We start from the raw sequence: 27793 nt of genomic DNA, 5'->3' as shown, positions 1-27793 counted from the left end.
GGCTGCATATGGTGGCATACACCTATAAGACTGGTGACTTGGGAGGCTGAGGCAGGAGGATCACAAATTCAAAGCCAGCCTCCGCAACTTAGTGAGGTCCTAAGTGAGTTAGTGAGATCCTGTTTCACTGCAAAAATAAAAAAAGCTAGGGATATGACTCAGTGGTTAAGCATCCCTGGGTTAAATCCTCAGCACTGCAAAAACAAAACAAAACAACAACAACAAAAAAAAACAATCAAACCTGAGATACTTCTAGAAATGCATATTTGACACCTCAAGTCATAGAAAAGAAAATATAGACAAAGGAACTTTATAATTCTTAGAGAAATGTAAGTGATTAGAAGTTGGCTACTTTCTCAGAATTAACAGGAAAAAGAGAGTGAGTTGACCATATGTCTTTATGAAAAGAAAATTTAATTTTAACTTTTGGATTTATATAAGGTTTTTAAAACAAAAAGTAAAGCCTAACTTCCTTATCACACAGAACGGTGAATTCTCCATTTTTCCTCTTCTTATAACACTTTATTAATCAATGGTTTGCCAGCTCAGGTTCAATAATCCTTTTTTAAAAAAACACCACTTATATACATGTGCATTTTCAAAATTCTGTAAATACTATTAAAGAAAACCAGAAATTATTTCATTTAAGGTCTTAACAAGTATAGTCAATTAATTTCACAGTATAATGAGGATTAGTGAGATGTCAATATGAATTCAAAATACAAAAACAAGACTACGAACTGAGGTTTTCTTTTGGAGTGAGTGAGTTTGTTTTTTAAAGATCAATTCCAAACACAAAGTACAGGGAGGAGGATGGAATGAGTTAGGAAAAAAATGGTATTTTATTTCCCTGTTAACACTAAGATTCAAAATATTTAGCCAAATCACCAATCCCAGTCACTACCTTAGTTCAAATGTTCACTAAGAAAATATTCAAGCAACAGAAATCCATTGTGAGACACCATCCAGAGAACAGCTACATTGCTACATATAATTTATTAACTTAGTAGTTTAGTCTCTCAATATTTAGCAAATTTGCTTAAAAAGTAGTATTCCCATTGGTTTATAGTAACATAATGCATAATTTCAAAGTCAACACATTCCTTTCACTGTGAACATAAAACTTCTTGAAAGATAATTGTGGTTTGTGGTACAGTAATGACTGTGGCTGCTGGGATAGTACTGTTTAAAAGTCAAAAAGACAGGCAGGCTTGGAAAAGACTAAACTATATAAACATACTCTCAGTCTTCTACTATTTCCCACCCTTTTCTGTACATACTTGCCTTGTAATACAGTATAATTTATTTCGTCAAATTAAAAAAAAATTAAGATGAATACATTTTCATCTTCACTTCAAAATAACCCCTTTAAATAAAAAAAAAAAAAAAAAAAAGTTCCTCAAGTTTGTTTAGTTTGGTCAAGAGATGGCTTTCAGTATTTTCTTCACAACACGTACAATTTTTTTATCCTATCTTAGTGAGTCATTATAACCAGTTTGGCAATAAGACCTCCAACACTTTACAAAAAACCTTATTCAACAAATTATAAAATTGTTAAACCTGCACTTGAATTTTTGTTAAAGACAATGAATTATAACAAAGTCCCAAAACATATGACCATGCATAAACACCACTGGAACCTGTAAATTACTGCAAATAATCTCACCTGTATAATAATTCAACATAAATTTTGGGGGAGGGGGCATAAAATAAATACTATAGTATGTCTTCATTTCTATTTAATGCTGCTAGGATTAGAAGATTAATATCACTAACAGGAAAAGTCAAACTATCTTAAGGCTATTTTCTAAGTAGTAAGAACAATTTCCCAAAACAAAGATAAGCAAGAGCCTATGCCAATACAGTTTTCCTGTAGTGTAAAATAATTGCTAATATGAGGTATAATCTGTAAGCAATTAATACAAATATAAATAGGAGTAAGCCACAACTAAATCATGGTGAAAAAACTTCTAAGTCAAAGTGGTTTGGGGAGAGGATTAAGGGATATAAGGAGGAGGAGACAGGGCAGGTTTCCAGTGGGAACATCATTTAGTGCTTTACTGTTATCATCATCACATATTTAATAATCTGCTATTGTGAAAAGGTAAAACCTTTCCAACTATACTATACTGGCCTAGAACATACTTTATGTAGCATAGTAAACTTATTTAAGTATTACTAATCCCTCATTTGCTCTTTTATTTGGATAATAATCACATATGTATATCAAAAACTATAAACAGAATTTTAAAACACTTATCTAATTTTCAAAATGTTAACAGTTAAGATGAAACTATGTACTACAGAATTGTTTAAAATATCTAAACTCAGGGGTAAAACCAAAGGAAAACATTACTATCTTTTCAGTAAATGGCTTGTTGAAACTTCAAGCTCACTCATTTTTATAGATAGGTTTATTTGATGAGGATTGTGATCCAATGATTGCTTAGCAGCAATTTTACCAAACTGTAAATTCTTTTATTAACAAGCATTATAAACAGATAATACTAATCTTATTTAAAAACTGTGAGTGCCACACTGGTGAATATACAGCTCATGAATAACTTAAAAAGTATTCCCCATTTTAAAAGGCAACACACAGCATACAAAAACCTATACTAAAGAAAGAAGCTATAATGTGGATACATGATTGATGTGTCTAAAATGATATATATATATACAGTACATAATTAACGTTAATTATGTGATCAGTACATTTTTCTATATGATTCCCTTCATGCTTCACTTTCCCCAGAAACTGAATTCTGAACTTCCTCTTCTAAAATTGGTACAATCAGGTTATCCTTCGACATCAAATTATATTTCATCACAAATTTAGTAAATCGATGACATAAAAATGTTTCATTCTGTAGAAAGGAAGGAAAAGAAGTTATTTTATTATCCAAAATCAAAAAACTAGAATATCAACACATGTTATCATTCTGATAAAAATGTTATTAGTATAATTAATGAAATATACTTACTTCATACTCATCAAATATCTGCCGGTGATGAAAATAAGCATGTGAAAATATTCTGTAAATTCTACGGCATACTGATCCTAGTTTTGCTACAGATGATTCTTTTATGCTAACCCTAAAAACAGAAACAAAATCATGGATTCATAGAGCTCAATAAAATGTTAGGACAATATAATACAATCTTCTCAATTTACAAGTATAGAAATCCACATCTAGAAAAAATAAGTGACTAATCTAAAATCACACAATACTAACAAGTGCCAGAAGCAGACCTGTAACCCTCCCATTATTCCTCACTCCCGGGCCAGTGCTCTTTCACCTTAACCACAGTACTGAAGTTAAATTCAATATTACAGTTCTGAAACTTATAAAGTTCAATACAGTTAAAATGAATCCCTGATAACTCAAAACTTAATACAACATTTTACTATGTTAATACTCTGTCCAGTAGAGGTGATTAAAACAAAGAGGAATATTCCTTATTCTACAGAACTGGATTTTTTGAAAAATCAAAATATGCCTATTTCTGATATTCTTTTTAAAAATATGTATATACAGGATATTGAAATCAAATCACTTTTGTTTGTTTGTTTGTGGTGCTGGGGATTGAATCCAGGGCCTTGTGCATGCGAGGCAAGCACTCTTCCAACTGAGCTATGTTCCCAGCCCCACTTAAAAAAAAAGTATTTTATATGAGCTTCTTGAGCAAATATAAATATTTTGGAGGAAAAAAATCTCAAGTCCAACCACCAGGAAACAAATTGACTCCCCGTCCCCTACTCTCCAGTACTGAGTATTGAATCCAGGGCCTCACACATGGTAGTCAAGTACTCTACCATTGAGCTACATATTCCTATCCCCTTTTTCAAAATTTTTGAGATAGAGTCTCCCCAGGTTTCCCAAGCTGGCCAATCTTCCTTGCATCTTCCTGACTCAGCCTCCCAGGTTAGTAACAAATATCTTAAAAAGAATAAAAGACCAATCACAAACCTCACCAATAATATAATGTATACATGGCTTCTTCCCAGATCTTAAAAATCTATAGGGAAACAAACAAACAAAAAAAAACTATAGGAGAGAAAAAAGAATCCTACAAAAACAAATGCTCCAACTTAAGAAAGTCTGCACTGTAGGCATGCTGTATAAGGAGAGGCTGACTATCAGTGATTCAAGTGAAGAAGCTCGTAAATATCTCAACTCTAAAGCATGACAGGATGAGACCTAGGAAATGGTGCACAGAGGCAGAATTAATCTTGATTGAATTGGTCTATGAGGTTTAGGAAACAAGTCCTGCTGTTTAACTATAATCCTAATTTTAAAACTTGAATAATATGAGCAAGCAAAAATATATCACAGTAATTTGACTAAAGATGTAGTTCAAAGGTAGAGTCTTGCCTAGCACACACAAGGTCCTGGGTTCAACTACCAGTACCACCAAAAAAAAAAAAAAAAAAAAGCCCATAAAAATCCATAAACAAACACAGCTTTAAAAAAAATAATAACCACCACCTAATTTTAGTTTTAAAACATCAATCTTTTAAAGTAAACTCACAAAATTTAACATCATGTTTAAAGCTTTGTTTACCTGCTGGGAAAATATTTATTGCTATTCAGAAGACATGCAGCACCATCAAGTGTGTGTCTAGTATAGTCTATAGCAGGACACTAGAAAAGAAAAGATTTTAAAAATGCATCAGCAAAAAGCTCTATCTCTTAAATTAGGTATATTTATTATCTAGGTAACTTACTCCAAAGACTTGAGTATATTCTAAGAAAAAAGTCCTTTACAATTTCAAAATGATCATAAAATACAATGTTACATCAATAAATAAAGCTTTTTTATTCACATGAACCATAATATCAGGCTTCTAGAAGATACATTAATCAGTCTCCCAATTTCATTCCAAACAATAAACCTAGAAGAAAACAATGTTTAGGACTGGGAAGATGGCTGGGGATGTAACTCAGTGGTAAAGCGCTTGCCTAGCTTGTGAAAGGTCCTGGGATGATCCCCAGCAATGCAAAAACAAAAACAAAAAAGCAAGTGAAAAGCACCCCTGATTTAACTAATCCAACCTGATTATACATTCAACGTCAAATGAATGGTCAATAACTTATGCAAATCATATAGTTAGGAAAAAGGGCTCCCAAACAACATCCCAGATACACTAATTCCTAGCCTACTGGTTTATACATTACTAAGCGTCCCAAAGCTTCCTTCCCTTCACAAATTATTTCCAGGGACCACTGCCTTCCTACAACCTAGAAAACATCCCTCATTATCCCCCTGGGATGCCATTTGCCAATCTAAAAGCTCTCTAAAACACTTTCTCCTTGAACCTCTTTTAAATTTTCATGTAAAAATTTTAAGTATCTTTAAGTTTTAATAAACCTGTCTTATTCTATTACATTTATCAGAAACAATCAAATACATCAGCTCATGGAGAGTCAGTAAACTTAAAGAGAAAAATAAAACTACAAAGTAATTTCCCTGAAGACAGACAGGAAGAAATATCAAGGGACAAGGATGATTAGGAATAAGCCAAGAGTGGACCAGAAGGAAAACTAGAGAAAGGAATAATAATGATTCTAGCTTTATTTAGTAATCTGAATTATTTTTCAGGTGCTGAAACTGAAATTGACATTTAGAAATGCAATAAATACTAAAGACAGCTCAGTATGGTATCATGGCAAATATATAAACAACTAAAAGGGGGTGGGGTTGGCTGGGCATGGTGGTACACACCTGCGATCCAGGAGACGCAGGAGGCTGAGGCAAGAGGACTGCAAATTTGAAGCCAGCCTCAACAACTTAGGGAGGCCCTACTCACTGAATGGGAAAAATAAAAAATAAAGGGCTGGGTATGGAGCTCTGTGGTAAGGCATACCTGGGTTCAATCCCTAGTGCCAAAAAACAAACAAAAAATCCTGGGCAGGAGGTATATACCTATAATCTCAGCAACTTGGATAATTAAGGTAGGAAAATCAAAAGTTTGAAGTCAGCCTTAGCAATTTAGTGAGACCCTGTATCAAATTAAAGGCAATTTTATTATCTACTAGTCAATTTCTATAGTTTCTTGATTATGCACAATTACCTCAAAAGAGTTCAGAAAGTATATTGGGGTTTGAACTGAGGGGTGCTTACTTGTTAAATTGCTTAGGGCCTTGCTAAGTTGCTGAGGCTGGCTTTGAATTTTTGATCCTCCCGTCAAACTCCCAAGCCTCTGGGATTATGGGTGTGTGCCACCATGCCTGGCTTTCTGTTTTTATTTTTAACATTAACATCATTCTATAAACTATCACTTGGAAATAGCACTATCATCCTTCCAATTTGGCCAATTCATTGTAACTAGAACTCAGCAAGCAATGTTGCAATTTAAGACTTCATTATAGGTCCTAATGCTAATGATTACCCCAGCTTACATTTAATATTAATAGGGAAGACAGTAGATGTGAGAATGACGCTATATTTAAGACATAATGTATCACAAACAGAACATCTCTAACCCAAAGTGAGAAAAATGCATCTTTACATTTTGGCAAAATGAACCTGGTCTTCTTGACTTAGTTTTTGTTATGGTTTGGATATAGAATGTTCCCTACAGTCTCATGTGCTGAAGGTTTGGTCTCCAATGCAGCAATGCTTAGAGGTGGAGCTTTTAGGAGGTGACTAGTTCATGAAGGCTCTGACTTCATTAGTGATTGATCCATTAATAAGTGAATGGAATACTAGGAGGTGGTAGAAATTGTAGGCACTGGGACATGGTTGAAGGAAGGTTTCTGGGGGCATGCCCTAAAGGGTATTTATAGTTCCTGGCCACTCCCTCCCTTCTGCTTTCCAGCTGTCATGAGCTGAGCAGCTTTCTTCAGCCATGCCCTTTTACCATGATCTGTCTTACCTGAAGCCCAAAGTATTACAGGAGCCCAACATGGACTTATACTTCTTAAGCCATTAGCCAAAACAAATCTTTCTTCCTTTAAGTTGTTCATGTCAGGTAGTTGTCACAGAAATGAAAAACTGACATAATACAGTTTCTTAACTTCACTTATCATATTAATCACTACATTAACTAGCCAACTTCAGGGAATTATCAGTGAAAAGCTATGTGGATTTTCCCAGATATAAACTGATGCACAATCTTCATGTTACTTCACTCTACTAATACAAAAAATGTAATCCTGAATGAAACTGGTCTTCCAAATAATTACCATTTGCTTACACAGGTACCACGTACTCCTTATTCTGGGAATTTATCCCTTTTTTTCCGGGGGGATGGGGGGTGGAGGGGTGCCAGGAATTGAACTCAGGGACACTCGACCACTGAGTCACATCCTCAGCCCTATTTTGCATTTTATTTAAAGACAGGGTCTTACTGAGTTGCTTAGTGCCTCACTTTTGCTGAGGCTGGCTTTGAACCTGTGATCCTCCTGCCTCAGTTTCCAGGGCTGCTGGGATTACAGGCGTGAGCCAATGCGCCTATAGGAATTTATCTTTTTTCAAACAAAAGAACACCACATACTGATTTTGCAAGTTGAACATCGCTTGTCTTTAGCTTTAGAGATCTCTCAATATAATAACCATTTGAAGATCAATAATTCTACAGAACTGGCCTAGAGCAATATCCTTAATAAATGTCAAGTAAAAAGTAATTACTATAGATTTTTTAAAAATGCAGGTCATGGGAAACACAATGCATAGTGTAAACAAACCAGCTATAAAGGACATTTTTAAAACAAGAAGTGAATACATATTAGGCATCAGATAATAAAAAGGAATGACTTAAAATAAATATGATAAACAATTGCTATTGTTCACACTCATACCCTGACAAAAACTAAGAAAAACAACATAAATATTAAAAATCTCAAAAGTAACATTTCTACTAAGACTAGGCATCAGGCCTGGGGTTGTGGTTCAATGGTAGAGCACCCTCGTAGCATGTGTGAGGTACTGAGTTTGATTCTCAGTACCACACATTAATTAATTAATTAAAGGTCCATCAACAACAAAAAAAGTATTTTTTTAAAAAAAGACTAGACATCAATAAGTAATCAATGGTTCTGCCTCTCAAAAGAAATTATAAGGGCTCCGCAGTAGAGCGCTTGCCTAGCAGAGGCCCTGGGTTCAAAATCCTCGGCACCAAATAAACAAATAAATAAACAAATAGAAATAAATATTGTCCATCTACAACAATAAAAAATGTTTTAAAAAAAGAAAATATGACAACAAAAATATAAACAAGCATATCTCAACTATTAGTGTGAAAGAGATTATTTTGTGGTAAGTCAGTTAATCAGAAAGTGAGTTCTACTGCACGTAATTGCTGAAGTATGAAAAATTATGCTAATCATAAGAAATCCTAAAACAGCACTGTGGTAATAACCTTGCAGGCAAGACATTCTAAACCAAGTGGCGGGGCTGGGGATGTGGCTCAAGTGGTAGCGCGCTCGCCTGGCATGCGTGCGGCCCGGGTTCGATCCTCAGCACCACATACCAAAGATGTTGTGTCTGCCGAGAACTAAAAAATAAATATTAAAAATTTTCTCTCTCTCCTCTCTCACTCTCTCTTTAAAAAAAAAATAAAAAATAAAAAATAAATAAACCAAGTGGCAAAACAAACAGAAAATGAAAATTCTAAAAATCTGCCTACCAATGTCTTGAAGATATTTAGGTTATGATGATTATTAGTTATTCTATTTCATAAATCCTCACCTCTTTTGGGGTTTTATGAGCTGCACAAAGAAAAATCCATTGTTCAGTTGCTGTCATTTGAGTACAAGTATCTGGGTGGCATTCACTCTGTTAAAAATAATTGTATTTGTTAATATGTAAAATAATGATGAAAATGATTATCATTTGGGTTATTACATTTCCATATAAAATACAAGAAAAATTATTAGAAAAGTTGGATAAGTCTTTGTAATCACATTAAGTTACAGAAACAGAAATATATCAGAACTTTTAATTACAGCTTTAACTCACAGAAAATATTACCTGAAGTTTGACAGCAAGTCCATTTAGTTCAAGGCAGAATTGCCTGAAAATGCAAATATATAAATGAAAAATCACATTTATTCTCCACAGGTTTTTTTTTTTTTCTTTTTTTTTCCTTTTTCTTTTTGAGCCAGGACCTTGCTATGTTGCCCAGACTGATCTTGAACTTGTGGGCTCGAGCAATCCTCCCACCTTAGCCTCCCTTGTAGCTGGGACTATAGGCACATGCCACCATGCCTGGCTCCAGTTATTTTTAGAAAATTAATTGTAGAAATAGAATCTCATCAGTATCATTCTTCCTTTCTCACCACTATTATCACCACCACCAGAACTGACAATGGCATATTTCTTCCAAAGATTTACATATTAAAACCCAAAAGCAATGACCCAAAAAGGTTCAACAGCAGAGTCCAGAGAGCTGATTGCTCTTTTATACACTAGAAATTAATATGATTTTTATAAGAGGTAATTTGAAAATATTTAACCAGAGTCTTAGAAATTGTGTACTTTTAAACTAAGTCATCCATCTATTGTAATAAAATAATTAGAACTGCAGCAGATACAGATTACAAAGATGTTCACAGGAACTATAATATGACAAATTTTTTTGAAATATTCCAATTGGAGGGTAGTAAAATATTGGCACATATATACATACAAAGGGTAAATGTCTGTTTACAGTAATATTTCAGTTGTCTAAAAAAGTATATGTATATACTCATATACAAAGAGACACAGAATACTAGACTTTTTCTGATAGACTAAATGTGTTATATGTATTTTCAAAGTTTTATTCTCACTATGAATAATATACTCCTTTAAAATCTTCAGAGTTGGGGGTGTACATCAGTGGAAGAGCACTTGCTTGTCTAGCCAGTATGAGGCTCTGGGTTCTATTCCCAGCACCATAAAACTAAAACAACAAACAAAAGTCAAACATTACCAAATTTATAACGTAGAAGTTCTAAATTCTCTATAATTCAATTATTTCTCCCAAAAGTTAACTACTGTTTTAATGCAAATTTATTTTTCTATGTACAGATTAAAATATATTGGGATTGGGCTGGGGTTGTGGCTCAGTGGCAGAGCACTCACTTAGCATGTGTGAGACACTGGGTTTGATCCTTAGCATCCCATGCAAAAATAAATAAAATAAAGGCATGATGTCCCTCTACAACCTACAAAAAAAATTTTTTTTAAATATATTGGGATCAGATCATACACAATTTTCTAAAATGCTTTTGTACTTAACAGATCTTGCCAATTTTTTTCCCCCACTGCTGGAAATTAAACCCAGGGCCCTGTGTATGTTAGGCAAGTGCTCTACCATTAAATCGTACCCCCAGGCCTTTGGCAATTTTTTGATAATATTCTTTTCTTCTAAAACAAACTAATAATTGTAAAGCCTATATAATGACTGACATACAGTAAGTGCTCAATTTTTTTTTAAATTTTTTTAGTTGTAGTTGGACACAACACCTTTATTTCACTTATTTATTTTTGTATGTGGTGCTGAGAATTGAACCCAGGGTCTCACATGTGAGAGGCAAGTTCTCTACCGCTGAGCCACAACCCCGGCCCCTCAATATTTTTTAATAAATGAAGAATGTAGGAAATTACAAGACAGTTTTAAACAGGCATTTGATTTGATATAAGACAATCCTCTAAGTCATAAAAATAATTTTATAGTTGTCAAGCTACTGAATGTGTTCCCTATAAAAATACTATCTAGGGGCTGGGGATGTGGCTCAAGCGGTAGCGCGCTCGCCTGGCATGCGTGCGGCCCGGGTTCGATCCTCAGCACCACATACCAACAAAGATGTTGTGTCCACCGAGAACTAAAAAATAAATATTAAAAATTCTCTCTCTCTCTCTCCTCTCTCACTCTCTCTTAAAAAAAAAAAAAATTGAAAAGGGCTGGAGATATGGCTCAGTGGGAAAGTGTCCCTGGGTTAAATCCCAAATACAAACTACCAAACAACCAAATAAACCAAAACAAACTTTGCTTCCCCCCAATGCAAAGCTAAAACCTAAACAATTAGAAGATGAAAGGGATTTCCAAATGATAAGAATAAAGAGGACATATATGAACTAATTTGGTAAAAGAAAAACCACACTCATTTACATATTTATTTTAGGTACACTATAATAGAAGAAAACAAAAAGACAAGAAGCAAATTTTTAGTTGTCTATAATTTTCTTTCCAGATGCCTAATATTTTTCTTAGATTGCAAAAATAACACTACTTCTAAATTACCTATCATCCTCTATTTCCCTGTATCAGTAGGCTACAGGTTATGGGTTTTTGAGTTGTTTCCCATTAAGTGGTAATGAACAGTGGTGGTGATAAGCAAGTGTCTTACCTAATCCAACCTTCTTATAGACAACAGTAAAATTAACTGTTTTGAAGTGTTGCAGGTATAATCTGGGATAAACAGTACAAACCTAAGAGCAAGGCTTTAAATTAATCTAATACAGGGCAATACATACAATGGCAGAGCTGAAGAGACAGGCTAGGACAGAAATTTAGTCTGACATCTCAGGTATCAAGCCACACATCCTGGCATAAAATTGTACGCCATTCAAAGGGGTATCTTTTTCTAATCATAAAGATTCAGAATGAGCTACTGGGAGATTTGAATAAAGTCATGATCCAACTCAAAGTAACATAATAATATAATTAATTACATAAACCAATAACAGCAAGTACATAGCCTCAGGTTCAATAACATCAAGAATGTGGGGGGGGGGGGGCCAAAAAGGCTACTTAAGGAACTCTTCTTGGTCAACTACAGTGACATACAATATAACAAAGAGACCAAAGAATACATATATGACTACAATATTAAAGTCGCCCCTTCAAAAGTAGTTAATAGAAAAAAATAACAAAAGTAAATATAAAAGCACCAGGAAAAACAGAATAAAACTTTTATATGTTTCATATAATGCATATCTCACAGTATAGGTTAAATAGGGAACAAAATGTTTTCTTAGATCTGAAATAAAACCCTGTACACTGAAATTGAACCTTACTTTTTAGATTTTGTGTGTGTGTATGTGTGTGTGTATGTGTGTGTGTGCGCGCGCGCGCATGCACTGGCAATTGAACCCAGGGCTTTTGTGCAGGTGAGGCAGGCACTCTACCAACTGAGTTCAATCCCCGGGAAGACCTCACTTTTTAGAATTAGGTTTGTAGTGAACAAACATGCTCACTGGGAATTGGGGATGTAAGATGTAGGATGTATGTTTAACATAAGAAAAGCTCTGGGTTCAATTCCCAGTACCCAAAAAAGAAAGCTTAAGTTCATGATCAGCCTGGACAATAGAGCAAGATCTTAAAAAAAAAAAAGAAAGAAAGAAAGTGTGAGGCCCTGGGTTTGATCTTCACCCCCACAAAAATAAATATATTAAAATAAAATATTCAAGTGATTTGTCTAATAACTGGCAAAGCATATAAAGAAGTTGTATCATTCTAAAATTGCTCAACCATTTTAACAGGACATATCAAGACATATACATCTTAGCAAACAGACAGCATCAAGAATTATAAAAAAAAAAAAAAAAAAAAAAAAAAAAGCCCTGTCTACAAGTTGAGAATGTATTATGCAGTTAAACTTATACTGTATTCTCTATATTTAATCTGTCAACTCATCCCAGCTTTTACTTGCACTGAGAAGTTTACAATTTTAGTACTAACTTCAGGATGTTGCTGCTTCCAAAGTTAACTCTAAACTGGGCATGGTGGCATATGCCTGTAACCCCAGCAACTCAACAGGCTGAGGAAGGAGGCTCATAAATTCAAGGCCAGCCCCAGCAACTTAGTGAGGTCCTAAGCAACTAGACCTTGTCTCAAAAATAAAAATTAAAATTAAAAAAATAAAAGGGCTGGGAACTTAGCTCAGTGGTAACAACACCCTTGGGTTCAATCCCCAGAACAAAAAATAATAATGTTATCTCTACCTATTCACTAGTCAACAATAATCTCATTCAAAGGATATAATGAAAGCATAAAAATCCTTACTTTAGGAATATAATTTATCTTTATTTACCAAAGGGAAGACTGGAAGTTTGGACAGTTCTTAAGTAACTCATCAGATATTAAGCCTAGATTAGGACCTAGAGGTGATCCTCTATTAAAGTTACTCATGAGTGGGAAAATGGAAATAATGCATCTGTAGTTAAGAGATACAATTAAGGAAAACCATGTAAAAAGACAGTAAGGCCCAAATCCATAAATATAGAAACATGCACAAGCAAGTCTGCAGCCACCTTTCAAAACAAGTGACTTTGTAGCATTACTCCACATGGAAACAACCAGTGAACAACAAAGCTGAAGAACCTTTTTAACAATTAAGACACAAAAGCTTTAGAATGTGGCGTTTTGATCTTTACAAGGTCTGATTCATTATTATTATTAGTAGATACTGAAGGATATCTTTACCAGAAGCATAATTGCTTTTTAATGTATCATAAGAACTTACCTTAAATGTTCATATTTCCACACACCTTCATCTTGGCCTTCAGGAGGTTCAAGAATTTTGTCAATATTGGAGCAATCTGCCCTTATGTTCTGTTGAATATACTATAAACAAAGAAGTTCTTATGGTTAATTAAAATATTGTACTACGTGACAAATTTGGTTTTAAATGTATTCCATTTTTTAATACAAAACTGCAGTTGTGGTTCAACTTTTGGGTTATACACTAAAAAGAAAATCAAGTTTTGAATCATCCGTTAACTCAAAAAAGGAGGTAACCCTTCCAAGTCAACTTCATTGAAGATAGAGTATCAAAACTAGAACTGGGATCAAAATTGAAAAACCATAGTTTTCATATGAATATAAAATATAGACAATGTAAATGTGACTGTGAATATATCATATGATTCCATTTATATAAAATATCTAGATTAAGCAAACCTCTAGCGATGGAAACTAGATTATCAGTTGCTAAAGTTTGAGGAGAAGAGGAAGGCAGAGAGGAGAATGAAGCTGACTGCTATCGGGGATGGGGTTTTCTTTTAGGGTCAACAAAAACAATCCAAAATTAAACTAAATTGAGGCTTTTCAACTCTGAATAGAACCACAGAATTGTACACTTTAAATGGGTATTTATATGGCATATTAATTATACCCAAGGAAAGTTGTTTTAAAAGTTGACAAGCAGCCAGGCCTGGTGGTGCACACCTGTAATCCCAGCAATCTGGAAAGGATTTACCATTCTAAATGGTATAAAGAACACTCATGGCCAGGCACGGTGGCGCACACCTACAATCCCAGCAGCTCGGGAAGCAGAGGCAGGAAGATCAGGAGTTCAAAGCCAGCCTCAGCAATTTAATGAGGTGCTAAGCAACTCAGTGATACCCTGTATCTAATAAAATACAAAACAGGGCTAGGGGGGCTGGGGATGTGGCTCAAGCGGTAGCGCGCTCGCCTGGCATGCGTGCGGCCCAGGTTCGATCCTCAGCACCACATACCAACAAAAGATGTTGTGTCTGCCGAGAACTAAAAAATAAATATTAAAAAAAAAAAAAATTCTCTCTCTCTCTCTCTCCTCTCTCACTCTCTCTTTAAAAAAAAAAAAAAAAAAAAAAAAACAGGGCTAGGGATGTGGCTCAGTGATCATGAGTTCAATCCCTGGTACCCCCCACCCCCCGCAAAAAAAATACTCATTACCCCAATTAACATGTACAACTTGTATGTTTTTATGTATCACTCTGAAAAACAATTTAAATTAAAAAAGAAAGAACACTTGTGATTTGTGAAAGGCTGTCAATACGTTAACACTGACAGGAGTTTGGAAGTTGATTGCAACCCTCACAAATGTCTTTTACAGGTTAAAGACTGCAGCAGAGGAACTGCAGATATGATAGAAGTGGCAAGACAACTAGAATTAGACACAAAGCCTTAATATGTGACTGAATCTCTGCAATCTCATGATTAAACTTTAACAGATGGAGTTGCTTCTTAGGGAAAAGCAAAAAACATGTTTCCTTGAGAAGAAACTCCCGATGAAGATGCTGTAAATACTGTTAAAATGACAACAACAGGTTTACAATATTATATAAACTTAGCAGCAGGGTTTGAAAAGATTGACTTCAATTTTTTTGTTGTTGTTTTTAGTATGGGGGACTGAACCCACAGGTGCTTACCCACTGAGCCACATCCCAGACCTTTTTTTTTTAAAAAAGAGCTTTTTAAAAAACATATATATATATATATATATATATATATATATATATATATATATATTTATTTTTTAGTTTTAGGTGGACACAAAACCTTTTATTTTTATGTGGTGCTCAGGATCAAACCCAGTGCCTCATGCATGCTAGGCGAGTACTCTACCACTGAGCCACAACCCCAGCACCCCTAGACCTTTTTCATATCTTATTTTGAGACAAGGTCTTGCTGAGTTCCTTAGGGCCTTGTTAAATTGGTGAGGCTGGCTTTGAACTTGTGATTCTCCTGCCTCAGCCTCCCAAGCAGCTGGAAATACAGGTGTGCACCACCATACCCAGCTTGATTTCAATTTTTAAAGTCAAACTAGTGTGGGTAAAATGCTATCAAACAGCCAGGCACACTGGCACATGCCTGTAATCCCAGGCATGTGGGATTAGGCTAAGGCAAGAAATTCAGAGCTAGCCTTAGCAATTTAGCGAGCCCCTATGCAATTGAGCAAGAGCCTGTCTCAAAATAAAACATTTAAAAAGCTGGGAATGTGGTTCAGTGATTCAATCCCAGTACCAAAAGGGGGAAAATACTATCAAATATAGTTGCTGCAAGTTATAAAGCATTCTACATTCTTAAAAAAAGATTATGACTTACTGAACTCTGATGATCGATTGCAATTTTTAACAATAAAGTTGTTTGCTTTTTTGCTTTGTTTTTGCAATGCAGGGGTTCCAACCCAGGGCCTCATGCATGCTAAGTGCAAGCTATACTAAATCTACACCTCCAGGGGCTGGGGTTATGACCACATTTGTTTTTTGTATCATCTGAATTAGCAATCTGTCTTTTCATTTTCATCTTTCCTAACCCCACGATTCCTTCTATAGAACTTTTACTAGCATTTATTTCACACACAAAAAAATAGCACTTATTTTCTTATGTCTCCAACAAATAGTGAGACCATGAACACAAAGACTTAAGTTTTGTTTTGCATTTTGGTATTAGCACCTGAAACAGAGAAAGTGTTTCATTAATGTTTACTGGCCTCACTTAAACCACCTTACTTGAGGTCAAAGATAAATAATGGTTTGAAATATTAAAGCCATGGAGTGATAAAGAGAACAAAATTCATCAAAAATAGAGTATACACCCTGATTCTTTTGTATTTCTTGGCGATCCCTGTGACTCAGAAGGCTAAGGCAGAAGACTCACAAGCTTAAGGTCAGTCTCAGAAACATAGAGAGATCCTGTTTCAAAAAAAGAAAAGCCTAGGTGACAGCAAAATCTGCTTATAACACAGTCCACAGAATATTTTAAGCCCACTGTTGAGACCTTCTGCTCAGAAAAGATTCTTTTCACAGGCTTGCACCACTGCACCTGGCTTAAATATATTTCTTAAGGGTCCTAGGATTTTCAGAATAGTTAATGAACTTTGGTTTCAACTTGAAGCCATTGGCCTCATTAACTCCTAACATGAGAGGTAGTCTATCCATTGAAGCTTTGAAGGGAGGTACTGACTTCTCTCTAGCTATGAATGTCCTAAATATAATTTTTTTTCGGTATGAGACTGTTTTGTCTACAGTGAAATTCTGTTTAGAGTAGCCACTTTCATCAGTTGTCTTAGAGATCTTCAGTTTAGAAATAAAACCAAAGGGCTGGGGATGTGGCTCAAGCGGTAGCACGCTTGCCTGGCATGTGTGCGGCCCGCATTCGATCCTCAGCACCACATACAAACAAAGATGTTGTGTCCTCCAATAACTAAAAAATAAATATTAAAATTCTCTCTCTCTGTTAAAAAAAAAAAAAAAAGAAAGAAAACCAAAAACAGCTCAGTACAGTGGCACATGCCTATAATCCCAGCTACCTGGGAGGCTGAGGCAGGAGGATAACAAATTTGAGACCAGCCTAGACCTTATCTCAAAATTAAAAAAATAAAAAGGCTAAAGATGTAGCATGATAGAACACTTGCCTGCATGTGCTAGGCCCTGGATTCAATCTCCCTCCCTCCCCCTCCCTCTCTCTCTCTCTCTCTCTCTCACACACACACACACACACACACACACTCCCCTACCAAAAAAAGAACTCTAGGCTTGATATGAAACCCCAAAATAAATACTACAGTGATGACAGAGAGTGGTCAAATAGAAATTCTGGCTTAGGAATGGAAAAAGCACTTCTAGGGCTTGGGAATACAGCTCAGTGGTAGAGCACTTGCCTAGTACACATGAGGGCCTGGGTTCAATTCTTAGCACTATTAAAAGCAAATAAAATTACAGCTTAACTAATACCTAATCTACTAGTATACCCCAATTTCTTGCTTTTATTTTTGTTGTTTTACCTTCTTTCTTCTTTTTTATAGTGCTGGGGATCAAACCCAGGGCCTTGTACATGCTCTACCACTGAACTACACCCCCAACCCCTATTACACCTCACTCTTTGTCACTCTTCTATTAAACCCTTAATGTAATCCTTAACAATTAGCTCTACGTACTACTGTTTTTCCCAAACTGCAGATGTTGTTTTATTATGTTATTCAAATTATCATTCAAATAATTTTAAGTTCATTATAAAATCAAATTTAGTACTCTAGTCTGGTATAAAAAAACATATTAGAGTGGATTTAAGACTGACTATAGTTTAATATACCATCTTAAAATGAGGCTTAATTAAAGTTTTAAATGGGCATTTCATTAACTCAGTGGAATCTGGTTTATGCTGTTTAAAAATAAAATAGAAATACTTAACTATGCCAAAGAGGTAATAAAATAATTAGGCTGAGTTATAAAAGAATCTCTTATTACCTGCTGAACAGCAAGTGTACTGTCCATCTCATCAAATGATTCATCAGGCCAATTATAGAAATCCTATAAAAATAAATTCAAGGTTAAAACATATACAAAGTTATAAAGAGGATGCATTAATATTATTATTAATTTTGATTCTGAATAAAAATCCAAAGCTCACACTAGAGAGGAAGAAAAGCCTTTATAATGTGATTATCAGAAATTAATTAAGAGGGGCTGGAGTGCCAGGCGCCGTAGAGCATGTCTGTAATCCCAGCAGCTGGAGAGGTTGAGGCAAAAGGATTGTAACCAGCCTCAGCAATGGTGAGGCACTAAGCAATTCACTGAGACCCCCTGTCTCTAACTAAAATACAAAATAGGGCTGTGGATGTAGCTTAGTGGTTGAGTGCCCGAGTTCAATCCCCAGTATTCCACCCCCCCAAAAAAGGGGCTGGGGTTATGATTCAATGGAAGAGCACTTGCCTAGCATGTGTGCGGCACTGGGTTCAATTCTCAGCACCAAATATAAATGAATAAATAAAATAAAGGTCCACCAAAAACTACAGACATATTTTTAAAAAAAGAAAGAACAAGGAAATATCTCCTCTTTTCAAAAAAAAATTTAGTCAATGTTTTTAGGTGAACATCAAGATTTTTTAAAATTAAATACAAGTCAGGGCTGGGGATATGGCTCAAGTGGTAGTGCGCTCACCTAGCATGTGTCAGGCACTGAGTTCGATTCTCAGCACCACATAAAAAAACAAAATAAAGATATTGTGCCCACCTAAAACTAAAAAAATAAATATATTTTTTTAAATCTCAAAAATAAATAAATAAATAAACAGACAACAAACTACAAATCACATTTTTTTCAACCACAAATCTCTCAAAGCTGGTTCCCATTAACCTTTCATGTATAACTTAATTGGGGAGGTGAGTCTATCATTTTTTTGTTGAAGATAGCTAAACATCTCTAAAAAAAAAAGTTGCACTAAAAAAAAGTCTCTAGGGGTAGGAATATAGCTCAGTTGGTAGAGTGTCTGCCTCACATGCACAAGGCCCTGGGTTCAATCCCCAGCACCACCACCACCACCACCACCAAAAAAAAAAAAAGTCTCCAGGCATCAAAAAACTAAATCAGTTTCTTACCTAAAGTAGCTAATTTATGGCTCCATAAGTGTTATTTTAGAAAGACATTATAAATCATTATTCTAATTCCAGATAATTTCAAATTGCTAAATAAAAACAAAACTCCATCAAAAAGTAGTCATCCAGCCAGGCATAGTGGTACACATCTATAATCCCAGAAACTCAAGAGGCTGAGGCGGGGGATCACAAGTTCAAAGCCAGCCTCAGCAACTTAGCAAGGCCCTAAGCAATTTAGGAAAAGTGTGTCTCAAAATAAAAAAATAAGCAGGTCTGGGGATGTAACTCAAAGGTTAAGCATCCCTGGGTTCAATACCTGGTTTAAAAAAAAAAAAAAGAAAAAGAAAAAAAGAACAACAACAAAACAAAACAAGTAGCTCTCCATTTGGCTGTACAGGTCAAGGGTAGAGCACTAGGCATGTTCCAGGTCCTGGGTTAGATCCCAGTTGGATCCCCAAGGCTGTGTGTATCCAAAAGATGACTATTTTGTTTGCTGGTTTAGGATACTGGAGATTAAATCCAGGGGCTTTTGACCACTGAACTATATCCCTAGCCCTTTTTTCATTTTGAGAAAAGATTAAATTGTTGAGGTGGCCTTGAATTTAGAATTGTCCTTCCTCAGTCTCCAAGTAACTAGGATTATATAGCATTTGGACAAATGACTTCTTTTTTTTAGTTGTAGATGGACAAAGTACCTTTATTTTATTTGTTTTTATGTGGTGCCAGGGATCGAATTCAGTGCCTCCACACATTCGAGGCAAGTGCTCTACCACTGAGCCACAACTCCGGCTCCACAGATGACTTCTTCTAAGGGGGATGTTTTTGTGAAACACCTGGTACTATTTCTGAATCATCTATAGAGAGGGGAATGTCTGTGAACCCTGATAAGTGATTAATAGATTTGACTGATTTTCTAGCAAAGTGTACCTATATATTCTTAGTAAGCAAGCAATGCCTGACACACAGTTGGTCTTCAATATGTCTCGGGTAAAACTGAGAAGGGGGAAAAGGTAGTAATATTCCATAAATTTGAATCAATGTTCAATAAATTTGAATCAACCATCATAGGCAAGTCTTCAAAACACTGAGTAAAAAAAAAAGGCCAGGTGCAATGGGTGGCACACACCAGTAACCCCAGTGGCTCTGGAGGCTGAGACAAGCCAGTTCAAAGACAATCTCAGCATGGGAGAGGTGCTAAGCAACTCAGCAAGACCCTGTCTCTAAATAAAATACAAAATAGGGCTGGAAATGTGGCTCAGTGGTCAAGTGCCCTGAGTTCAATTCCTGGTATCAAAAAACAAAACAAAAAAACCCACAACTGGAAGAATATACAGTGTACGATATCACATGAATAAAAGTTTAAGAAAATGCAAGATATATTTACAGATATAATGCACATATATTAAAAGTATAAAGAAATCACCATTTCTGGATGGTTGGGGGAAGTAGAAGACAGAAAAACATTAGCAACATCATATTCTGAGGTTAGGTGATGGTTATATCTTTTTGATTACCTTAAACATTTCACCAATGTTTAAGTTTTCAAAGTTGTACTATCTGAAAGAAAATATTGAACTAAATTTATTAAGGAAAAATGTCAATAAATAAAATAATCTTTTCGAACTTGTTCCCAGATGGCTTTTCTTAGACATTATCTAAATATTAAAGAGCAGTTTTTTGGGCTGGGGATGTGGCTCAAGCGGTAGCAAGATCGCCTGGCGTGCGTGCGGCCCGGGTTCGATCCTCAGCACCACATACAAAGATGTTGTGTCCGCCGATAACTGAAAAATAAATATTAAAATTGTCTCTCTCTCCTCTCTCTCTCTCTTAAAAAAAAAAAAAGAGCAGTTTTTAAATTCTTCCTACATGAGTCACATTTTAAAATGTTTCTTATTCTTTCATTTAAAAAATTATAATGATTGTGGCTGGGATGTAGCTCAATGATAAGAGCACTTTCCCAGTATGTGTAAGGACCTGGGTTCAATCCCTAGCACTACTAAATAAATAAATAAATAAATGGGACAAAAAACAATATGGTAATAAAAACTGTAGATTATTTTGTTTTAAAAATATTAATGAGTATACATAGTAGTACTATATAGAAAGGATGTTAATGATTTCACTGGGAATAAAAAGTTTTGCATCATTTTTTAAAAACATTTTTTTAGTTATACATGGACACAATATCTTTATTTTGTTTATTTATTTTTATGTGGTGCTGAGGATCAAACCCAGGGTCTCTCACATGCGAGGTGAGCACTCTACCACTGAGCCAAACCCCAGTTATCATAATTGTGATATTTTAGACATGTTATGAGACACCAAAAATCTAGCTCTGCTGGGTACACGCCTTTAATCCCAGGGGCTCAGGAGGCTGAGGCAGGAGGATCAAAAGCTCAAATCCAGACTCAGCAACTTAATGAGACCCTGTCTCAAAATAAAAAATAAAAAGGGTGAGGATATGGCTCAGCAATTATGCAACCTGGGCTCAATCTCTGGTAAGGGGGAAATTTTTCTTATCTAATTGTTAATATTTATTGAAAAACAACTATGTGCCTACATTCCAGTCTAACCAATAAAAAAAAAAAGTAGAAAGATAGATCACCTACTTTTTATACTATAGTTTTAAATACATCATTTTTGATATTCACTGAAGGAAATTCATGTGACAAACAAGAATACTGCTAAAGTCTTTTTTCTTTTAATCTTCCTACATTTTACTTAGCCTTGATTTGTGATAATGTGGAAAAATGCAAAGGAGCTTTCTTATGACAACATAGCAAACAGATATTTTACAGTATTTGTTTAAAATTAATTTTCAAAATTAAGGACTTTTGGCCAGGGCTCTCTGTGACAGAGCTCTTGCTTACCATACTAGGTCCACAGTTCCTATCCCACTATCAAAAAAAAAAAAAAAAAGGAAACTTGATCACTTAAAAATCAGAAAATCAGAAACAATGTTGCCACAGAATAAGAAATAGTTATCTGAGAAAAGACCCTGTATAAGGAAAAAAAAGTTTAGAAATGGTAAAAGCAAGCACACAAAATTTCCAGTAGTATGAAGGCAAAACTGCCAGTAGAAGTAACTGACAAAGTGACTATATACTAAAACTTTTCAAAACAATTCTAAAATACAGTAGCAGAAACAACTTGTTAAAGTCACTAGTGAATTAACCGGGTAACTTTAAGCAAATTCAGTAGATTGTTTCCCTAGGCTTCAGCTTCCTTACCTTTAATGGATCTGGAAAGAGGTGCAGATATATAAACTCCCTCTGAAAAGTCTCTTTTCCACAATTTTGTACAAGAAATTAAAATCTATTTTCACAAACATGATAATAGCTCCATGACTGTTTTCTTTTCTGACTCATCACTTTTCCTTAAAATTACATTTTAAACATGCTCTTCTGATTTTAGAGCATCTATTTTATGGCAAGTCATTTTGGCTGGGAGAGTAATCAAGTCTGAATGCCAATTCAATTTTTAAGGGAAGCATCCCATCTTTTGCAAATCCTAAGAAGCAATACCAAAATAAGCACCAGCTTACCCCAAATAGTGCTCTACTAAAAGTTGATGAGATTATAATCAGTTCATTCCCTGACTATGCTTCATTGAAATTAACAAGGAAATTTATAAAGAATGATATCTAACAAGTCGCAACTTGGTGTTGAAAACTTGCTGGACCAGAAAACAGCTGCAGGGAAGCAGAGGGAGTGATGGTCAAAGGCAAACAACCGGAGGAGGATAAATTATTGCCACCCGCATCCGGCTAGACAAGCTGGATGGGAGCAGAGCGACAGGTACGTCACAAGGCAAGTAGGCAATGGAAGCGGGGAGGAGGTAGGCTGTGTTAGCACCCCCTACCACACCACCGGCCCTGACCCTAGGAAAACCCCAAGGTCTCCACCTGGCTGGCCGCGCCCCTTCGGCGCCAGTCAGCTGGAACTCATCCCCAAGACCATTACCTGCAGTCGCCGGACAGGCTTATAGCCTGGGGCCGGGGCAGGCACCCCCGTTCCCCACCGCCACGCGCGCCTCACGCCCCCACTCAGTTTTGAGCTCTGCAGGCCTTGAGGGCGGCCACTGCCGTCTCAGCCAGACTGAGGGGCTGCGGCTCCGGAAGAGAAGGCCGGGCACCAGTGCCCCCGCCCGCGGCCGGGGCCCAACCTTCCCCCGGCGGCCGCCAGCTTGCAAGCGCGGCACCACTGGGTACCGAGAGTTCCCTGGCAAGAAAGGTGTGGAGATGATACCTGCGCCTTTGTGCCCGGCCTGTTCCTCCTCAGAACTGCCGTCCCCTCCGCCATGACCATAGTGCCAGAGTCTGGGCGGCTCGAGTCGGTACCCGGATGTAGGGGACGACTGCCTGGGCGGGGGGCGGGGCGCTGAGGCACTCTGGGTCTGGAATCTGGGAAGGGGCGGCACTCTGCGGAACAGCCGTAGTCCGCGCGGGGCAGGACGGGAAGACAGGGAGGAGTCTGAAGTAGGGCGGGCTAGGCAGGGGGAGGGAGGTTCCGGTGTCGACTGGGAGAAATAGTGGCGGGAAGGCTGGGGTTTACGGACGGTTTGGGGAGGTCCGCGGGCGGGCTTCGAGAGTGGTGACCGAGGATGACCCCTGTGGCAGTGTGCACGGCTTGCGTCACATTTAAGTGCCTCCCCTTGGGCTCTTGTTAATTACATTACAAGGGCAGAGTTTACGCAATGGCGACCGTTTTGGTAAACCCACGTGCAAGCAAAAATTTAAAGAAACTTAATTCTCCCCAAAATCCACCTAAGGGAGGCAGGTTAGAAAACGGACCAGTCTGGGAAAAATAATAAGGAATCTGCATGAAATCGACCCAATCTGAAATTAGACTGGAAATTTGACTATTAAATATTTTGCCACCTGCTGTCTACAAAGCCAAGGACTTTTTCAATGACAAGTTTGCGTAGATAGAAGAGCAGATGGCCATTATAAAATGTAGAGTGGATGTCTGGTATTCTGCGTTAGGTGTACTTAGAATTAGCGTTTTTGGAAGTCGGAAGCAGAAGGAAATGAGTAGTCCTTGATAGTGGGATTTTTGCTTTTTCCAGGATTCCAAGTTTTAAAGTTAAGTTAAAAACAGAAAAAAAAGAAAAGAAAGAAAAATCCTGTTTAGAAAACTTAAGATCCGGGCCGGTGCCCGGTGGCACAGGACCATCATCCCAGCAACTGGGGAGGCTGAGGCAAGAGGATCAGAAGTTTGAGGCTAGCCTCAGCATTTATTAAGGTCCTAAATAATTTAGAGAGACCCCTGTCTCAAAAAGTTTTTTTAAAAAAAGGACGGGGGATGTAGCTAAGTGGTAAAGCGCTTCCTGGGTTCAAAGAAAAAAAAACTTTTTTTCTTTTCTCTGTATTTGGGGTTAAACCTGGGGCCTCCTGCAAGCACTGAGTTACATCCCAAGCCCCCATTCACCGTTTTTTTGGTTTTTGTTTTTTTAAGAGAGAGAGAGAGAATTTTAAATTTTTTTTTTTCCCGGAGGGCACAACATCTTTGTTTGTATGTGGTGCTGAGGATCGAACCCGGGCAGCAGGCCTGCCAGGCGAGTGGACTACCGCTTGAGCCACATCCCCAGCCTCACCATTTTTGTTTTGAGACAGGGTCTAGTTAAATTGCCTAGGCTAGGGCTGGGGGTAAAGCTCAATTGGCAGAGTGCTTGCCTCACAGGCACCAAGGCCCTGGGTTCAATCCCCAGCACCACCAAAAAAAAAGAAAAAAAATTGCCTAGGCTAACCTCAAAGTTGAGATCGCCTTCCTCAGCCTCCTGAATAGCTGGAATTACAGTGTGTGTGCCATCAAACCGGGCAGACTGGTAACTCTTAAATAAGAGTAATGACTTATTTTTTTTTCTGCCTAGCACTAGCTCCTATCTGTTAAAAGATTTGCCAGGCTTGGTGGCACATGCCTGTAATCCCTGCGACTCCAGAAGCTGAAGCAGGAGGATCACAAGTTAACGGCCAACTTCAGTGTCACAAGAGGGCAAAATTGTGACGGATGCAGTCAAGAGGGAGAAATAAAGAATCTCCATGTGCTTCTGCCCCTTTCAATGCTTTATTCACTCAAATTAATACAGTTTCACTCTATAGGTTCTTAATCAAGAAAACAACAATCCTTAATGTTAGGCACTGCAATAGACATAATCAATTCACAGCAAACAATTCTAGATTAATTATAAGCACTACAAACACACTTAATCATGACAGGCTAGGACAGACATTCCCTCTGTGTGCTAAATTCAAAGGTCTTAACCTTAGACTTTATGTCCAGCAGATGCACACTCACTCAAACTGTGGTGATCAGATCTGGAAACAAGGCAGACTTCTCCTGGTGTGGAGTGGATAACCGGTTGAAGAGAGGGTCAGGTCCTATGGAAAAGTTGCAGCTGTCACAAGGGTCCAGAAGAGGCGGTAGAGTTTGAGAGCAGTGAGGATCATGCAGAGGATCAGTGCGGATCAGTGACGGGATGTCAGTCAGTCCAGGTCCTCATCATGCGGAGTGCATCCTTGTTTTGGCTGGTTGAATTTCTATTCATTAGCTCTTTATTTAACAAATTTGGGAGGTTTTGACCCCCCTCTCCCTTTCAATCCTTTAGTCTCCACCCTGACCTTCTTACCTTTCCTCTTATCAGAAGAGGACAGCCTGCCAGGGGCTTCACTCTGTTTATCAGGGTGAGAGGAAGTAACTTGTCTGAGGCCATACTGGAGGGCTCTGTTAGGTGTGCCTAATGAGACTGGAGGTTTCAAACTGGGGTTTTTTAAATGGAGTTGCTTAAGTCAGGCCTAAGGTCATCCTCACACTCAGCAATTTAGTGAGGCCCTGAGCAGCTCAACAAGATCCTGTCTCAAAATGAAAAATAAAGAGAGGGGCTGGGGTTGTGGCTCAGCAGTACAGTGCTTGCCTAGCATGTGCAGGGCACTGAGTTGATCCTCAGCACCACATAAAAATAAAAAAATAAAGATATTGTGTCCAACTACAATTAAAACATAATGTTAAATAAATAAATAAATAAATAAAGAGCTAGGGGGCTTGGTTTTGGCTCAGTGGCTGAGCACTTGCCTACCATGTATGAGGCTCTGGGTTTGAGTCTCAGCACTACATATAAATAAATAAATAAATGTCCATCAACAACTAAAAAAAATTAAAAAAAAAAAAAGAGTTGGAGATGTGTTTCAGTTAGGTTAAACCTCAAGTAACCCCCCACCAAAGAAAAAAATTACTCATACAACATATATTTATTAAGGGCTGGGGATGTAGCTCAGGGCTACAGCACTTGCCCAGCATGCAGAGGACCTGTGTCAATTCTCAGTACTGCAAAAAACATAAAAGGCCCGCTATGTGGTAGGCACTGAAGTACAAGCATGAAAAGCCCAAGACTTTCACCATATGTTATTTAGAGTTTAACAAAGGAGACCTGCAGATCAGCAATTCTTAACACTAAATGTAGAACATCCTAGGACAAATGACACTCAAAAACTACCTCCCTACCAGAGATGGAGGAAGGATCTGTGAAAAGGCAGAGTTCTTGGTATGTCTCTTGGTCTATAGATGACTCTACCTCACTCTAAGGACTACGTTTAAATTCCACAGATTGTGTGGTAATTTCTCGGAGTGTAAATGGTAGTTACCTATAGTCAAAGGGGGGGTCATTTTAATGTTCTATTAATTCCAGATTTGCTAAATAGTTTCAGCCCATTTTGTTTAAAAGTAAAAAAAAAAAAAATGGATGAATATATGTTAAACTCAGGAAAAAAATATTCATCATTCTCTTTGGAAAGACCAATAAATTTGCATGGTGATGTCAACCCTGACCTTGTTCACAGAAGAACCTTGTTCTTTAGGGCTGAAATGTTTCTACTTCACAACCTTCACATTTTCATTCCTCTGTCAGCCTGCAGATTATGATCTTCAAACAAGAAAAATGTTGGGGGTGAGGGGAAAAGAAAATTTAAAATGAGCTTACTCATGTGTGTTTCAGTGCTTACTTAAGCATGTGGAAGGCCCTGGATTTGATCCCAACCACCACCAGGAAAAAAAAGAAGTAAAGAACTTAATCAGTAATAACAGATGTAATGAAGAGTTACTAGAATATTTCAGGTCAAAGAGCCTATTTGAATATTTCAGTTAAAGGCAATATAAACCAAAGAAAATGACCCTGGGCTGAGAATCAATCTAGATTCACTTGACTATTGACTATTCACTTGATTAAGACTTCAAACAAAGACTTGGGGGATATAGCTCAGTGGTAGAGCACTTGCTTAACATATTCAAGGTCCTGAGTTCAATCCCCAGTACCACCAAAAAAAGTAAAAGTTTAAGACTTCAAACAAGGTTATCAATTAAAAGCTTCTTAATTTGTAGCCAGATACAGTGACACACAGGCCTGAGAGAGGAGGATTTTGAATTCAAAGTCAGCCTCAGCAAAAGCGAAGTGCTAAGCAACCCACTGAGACCCTGTTAGGCCTGGGGATGTGGCTCAGTGGTTGAATGCCCCTGAGTTCAATCCCCAGTACCAAAAAAAAAAAAAAAGTTTCTTAAATTGTAATGAAGGTTCTACATAGTCCTTTTCCTCTACTGAACAGACTACAAAAGCAAAATTAATATTAAACAGTTTTAGAAGTCTCCTGAAGAAAAGATTTTTATAAATCTAAAGTATCATAATTTTCAAAATATCTTCTCTAGTATGAAATTCATTTTGGGAAGTGTGT

At 37.0% G+C, this 27793-nt stretch overlaps 1 protein-coding gene across 2 annotated transcripts in view; it reads right to left on the bottom strand.

Moving 5' to 3' along the window:
• Positions 1 to 393: 393 nt before the first annotated feature.
• Positions 394 to 27793, bottom strand: part of LOC308630448 (MOB-like protein phocein) — a 35117-nt gene continuing 7717 nt past the window's right edge. The window contains exons 1-8 of one of the 2 annotated variants that reach the window (XM_081260500.1): positions 23322 to 23475; positions 17947 to 18009; positions 13458 to 13558; positions 8977 to 9019; positions 8695 to 8781; positions 4567 to 4646; positions 2985 to 3096; positions 394 to 2867 (exon numbers count right to left, since the gene is read on the bottom strand). In XM_081260500.1, coding sequence (XP_081116626.1) covers positions 2736 to 2867; positions 2985 to 3096; positions 4567 to 4646; positions 8695 to 8781; positions 8977 to 9019; positions 13458 to 13558; positions 17947 to 18009; positions 23322 to 23381 — 678 coding nt within the window. In that variant the 5' untranslated portion in view covers positions 23382 to 23475 and the 3' untranslated portion in view covers positions 394 to 2735. Of the gene's footprint in view, positions 2868 to 2984; positions 3097 to 4566; positions 4647 to 8694; positions 8782 to 8976; positions 9020 to 13457; positions 13559 to 17946; positions 18010 to 23321; positions 23476 to 27793 lie in introns of those variants that run through there. The other variant, XM_081260502.1, reaches the window with a different exon arrangement.

Source organism: Spermophilus citellus, assembly GCF_964194105.1.
Source record: "Spermophilus citellus genome assembly, chromosome: 11".
NCBI lineage: Eukaryota > Metazoa > Chordata > Mammalia > Rodentia > Sciuridae > Spermophilus > Spermophilus citellus.
This window is presented reverse-complemented; position numbering and strand designations above follow the sequence as displayed.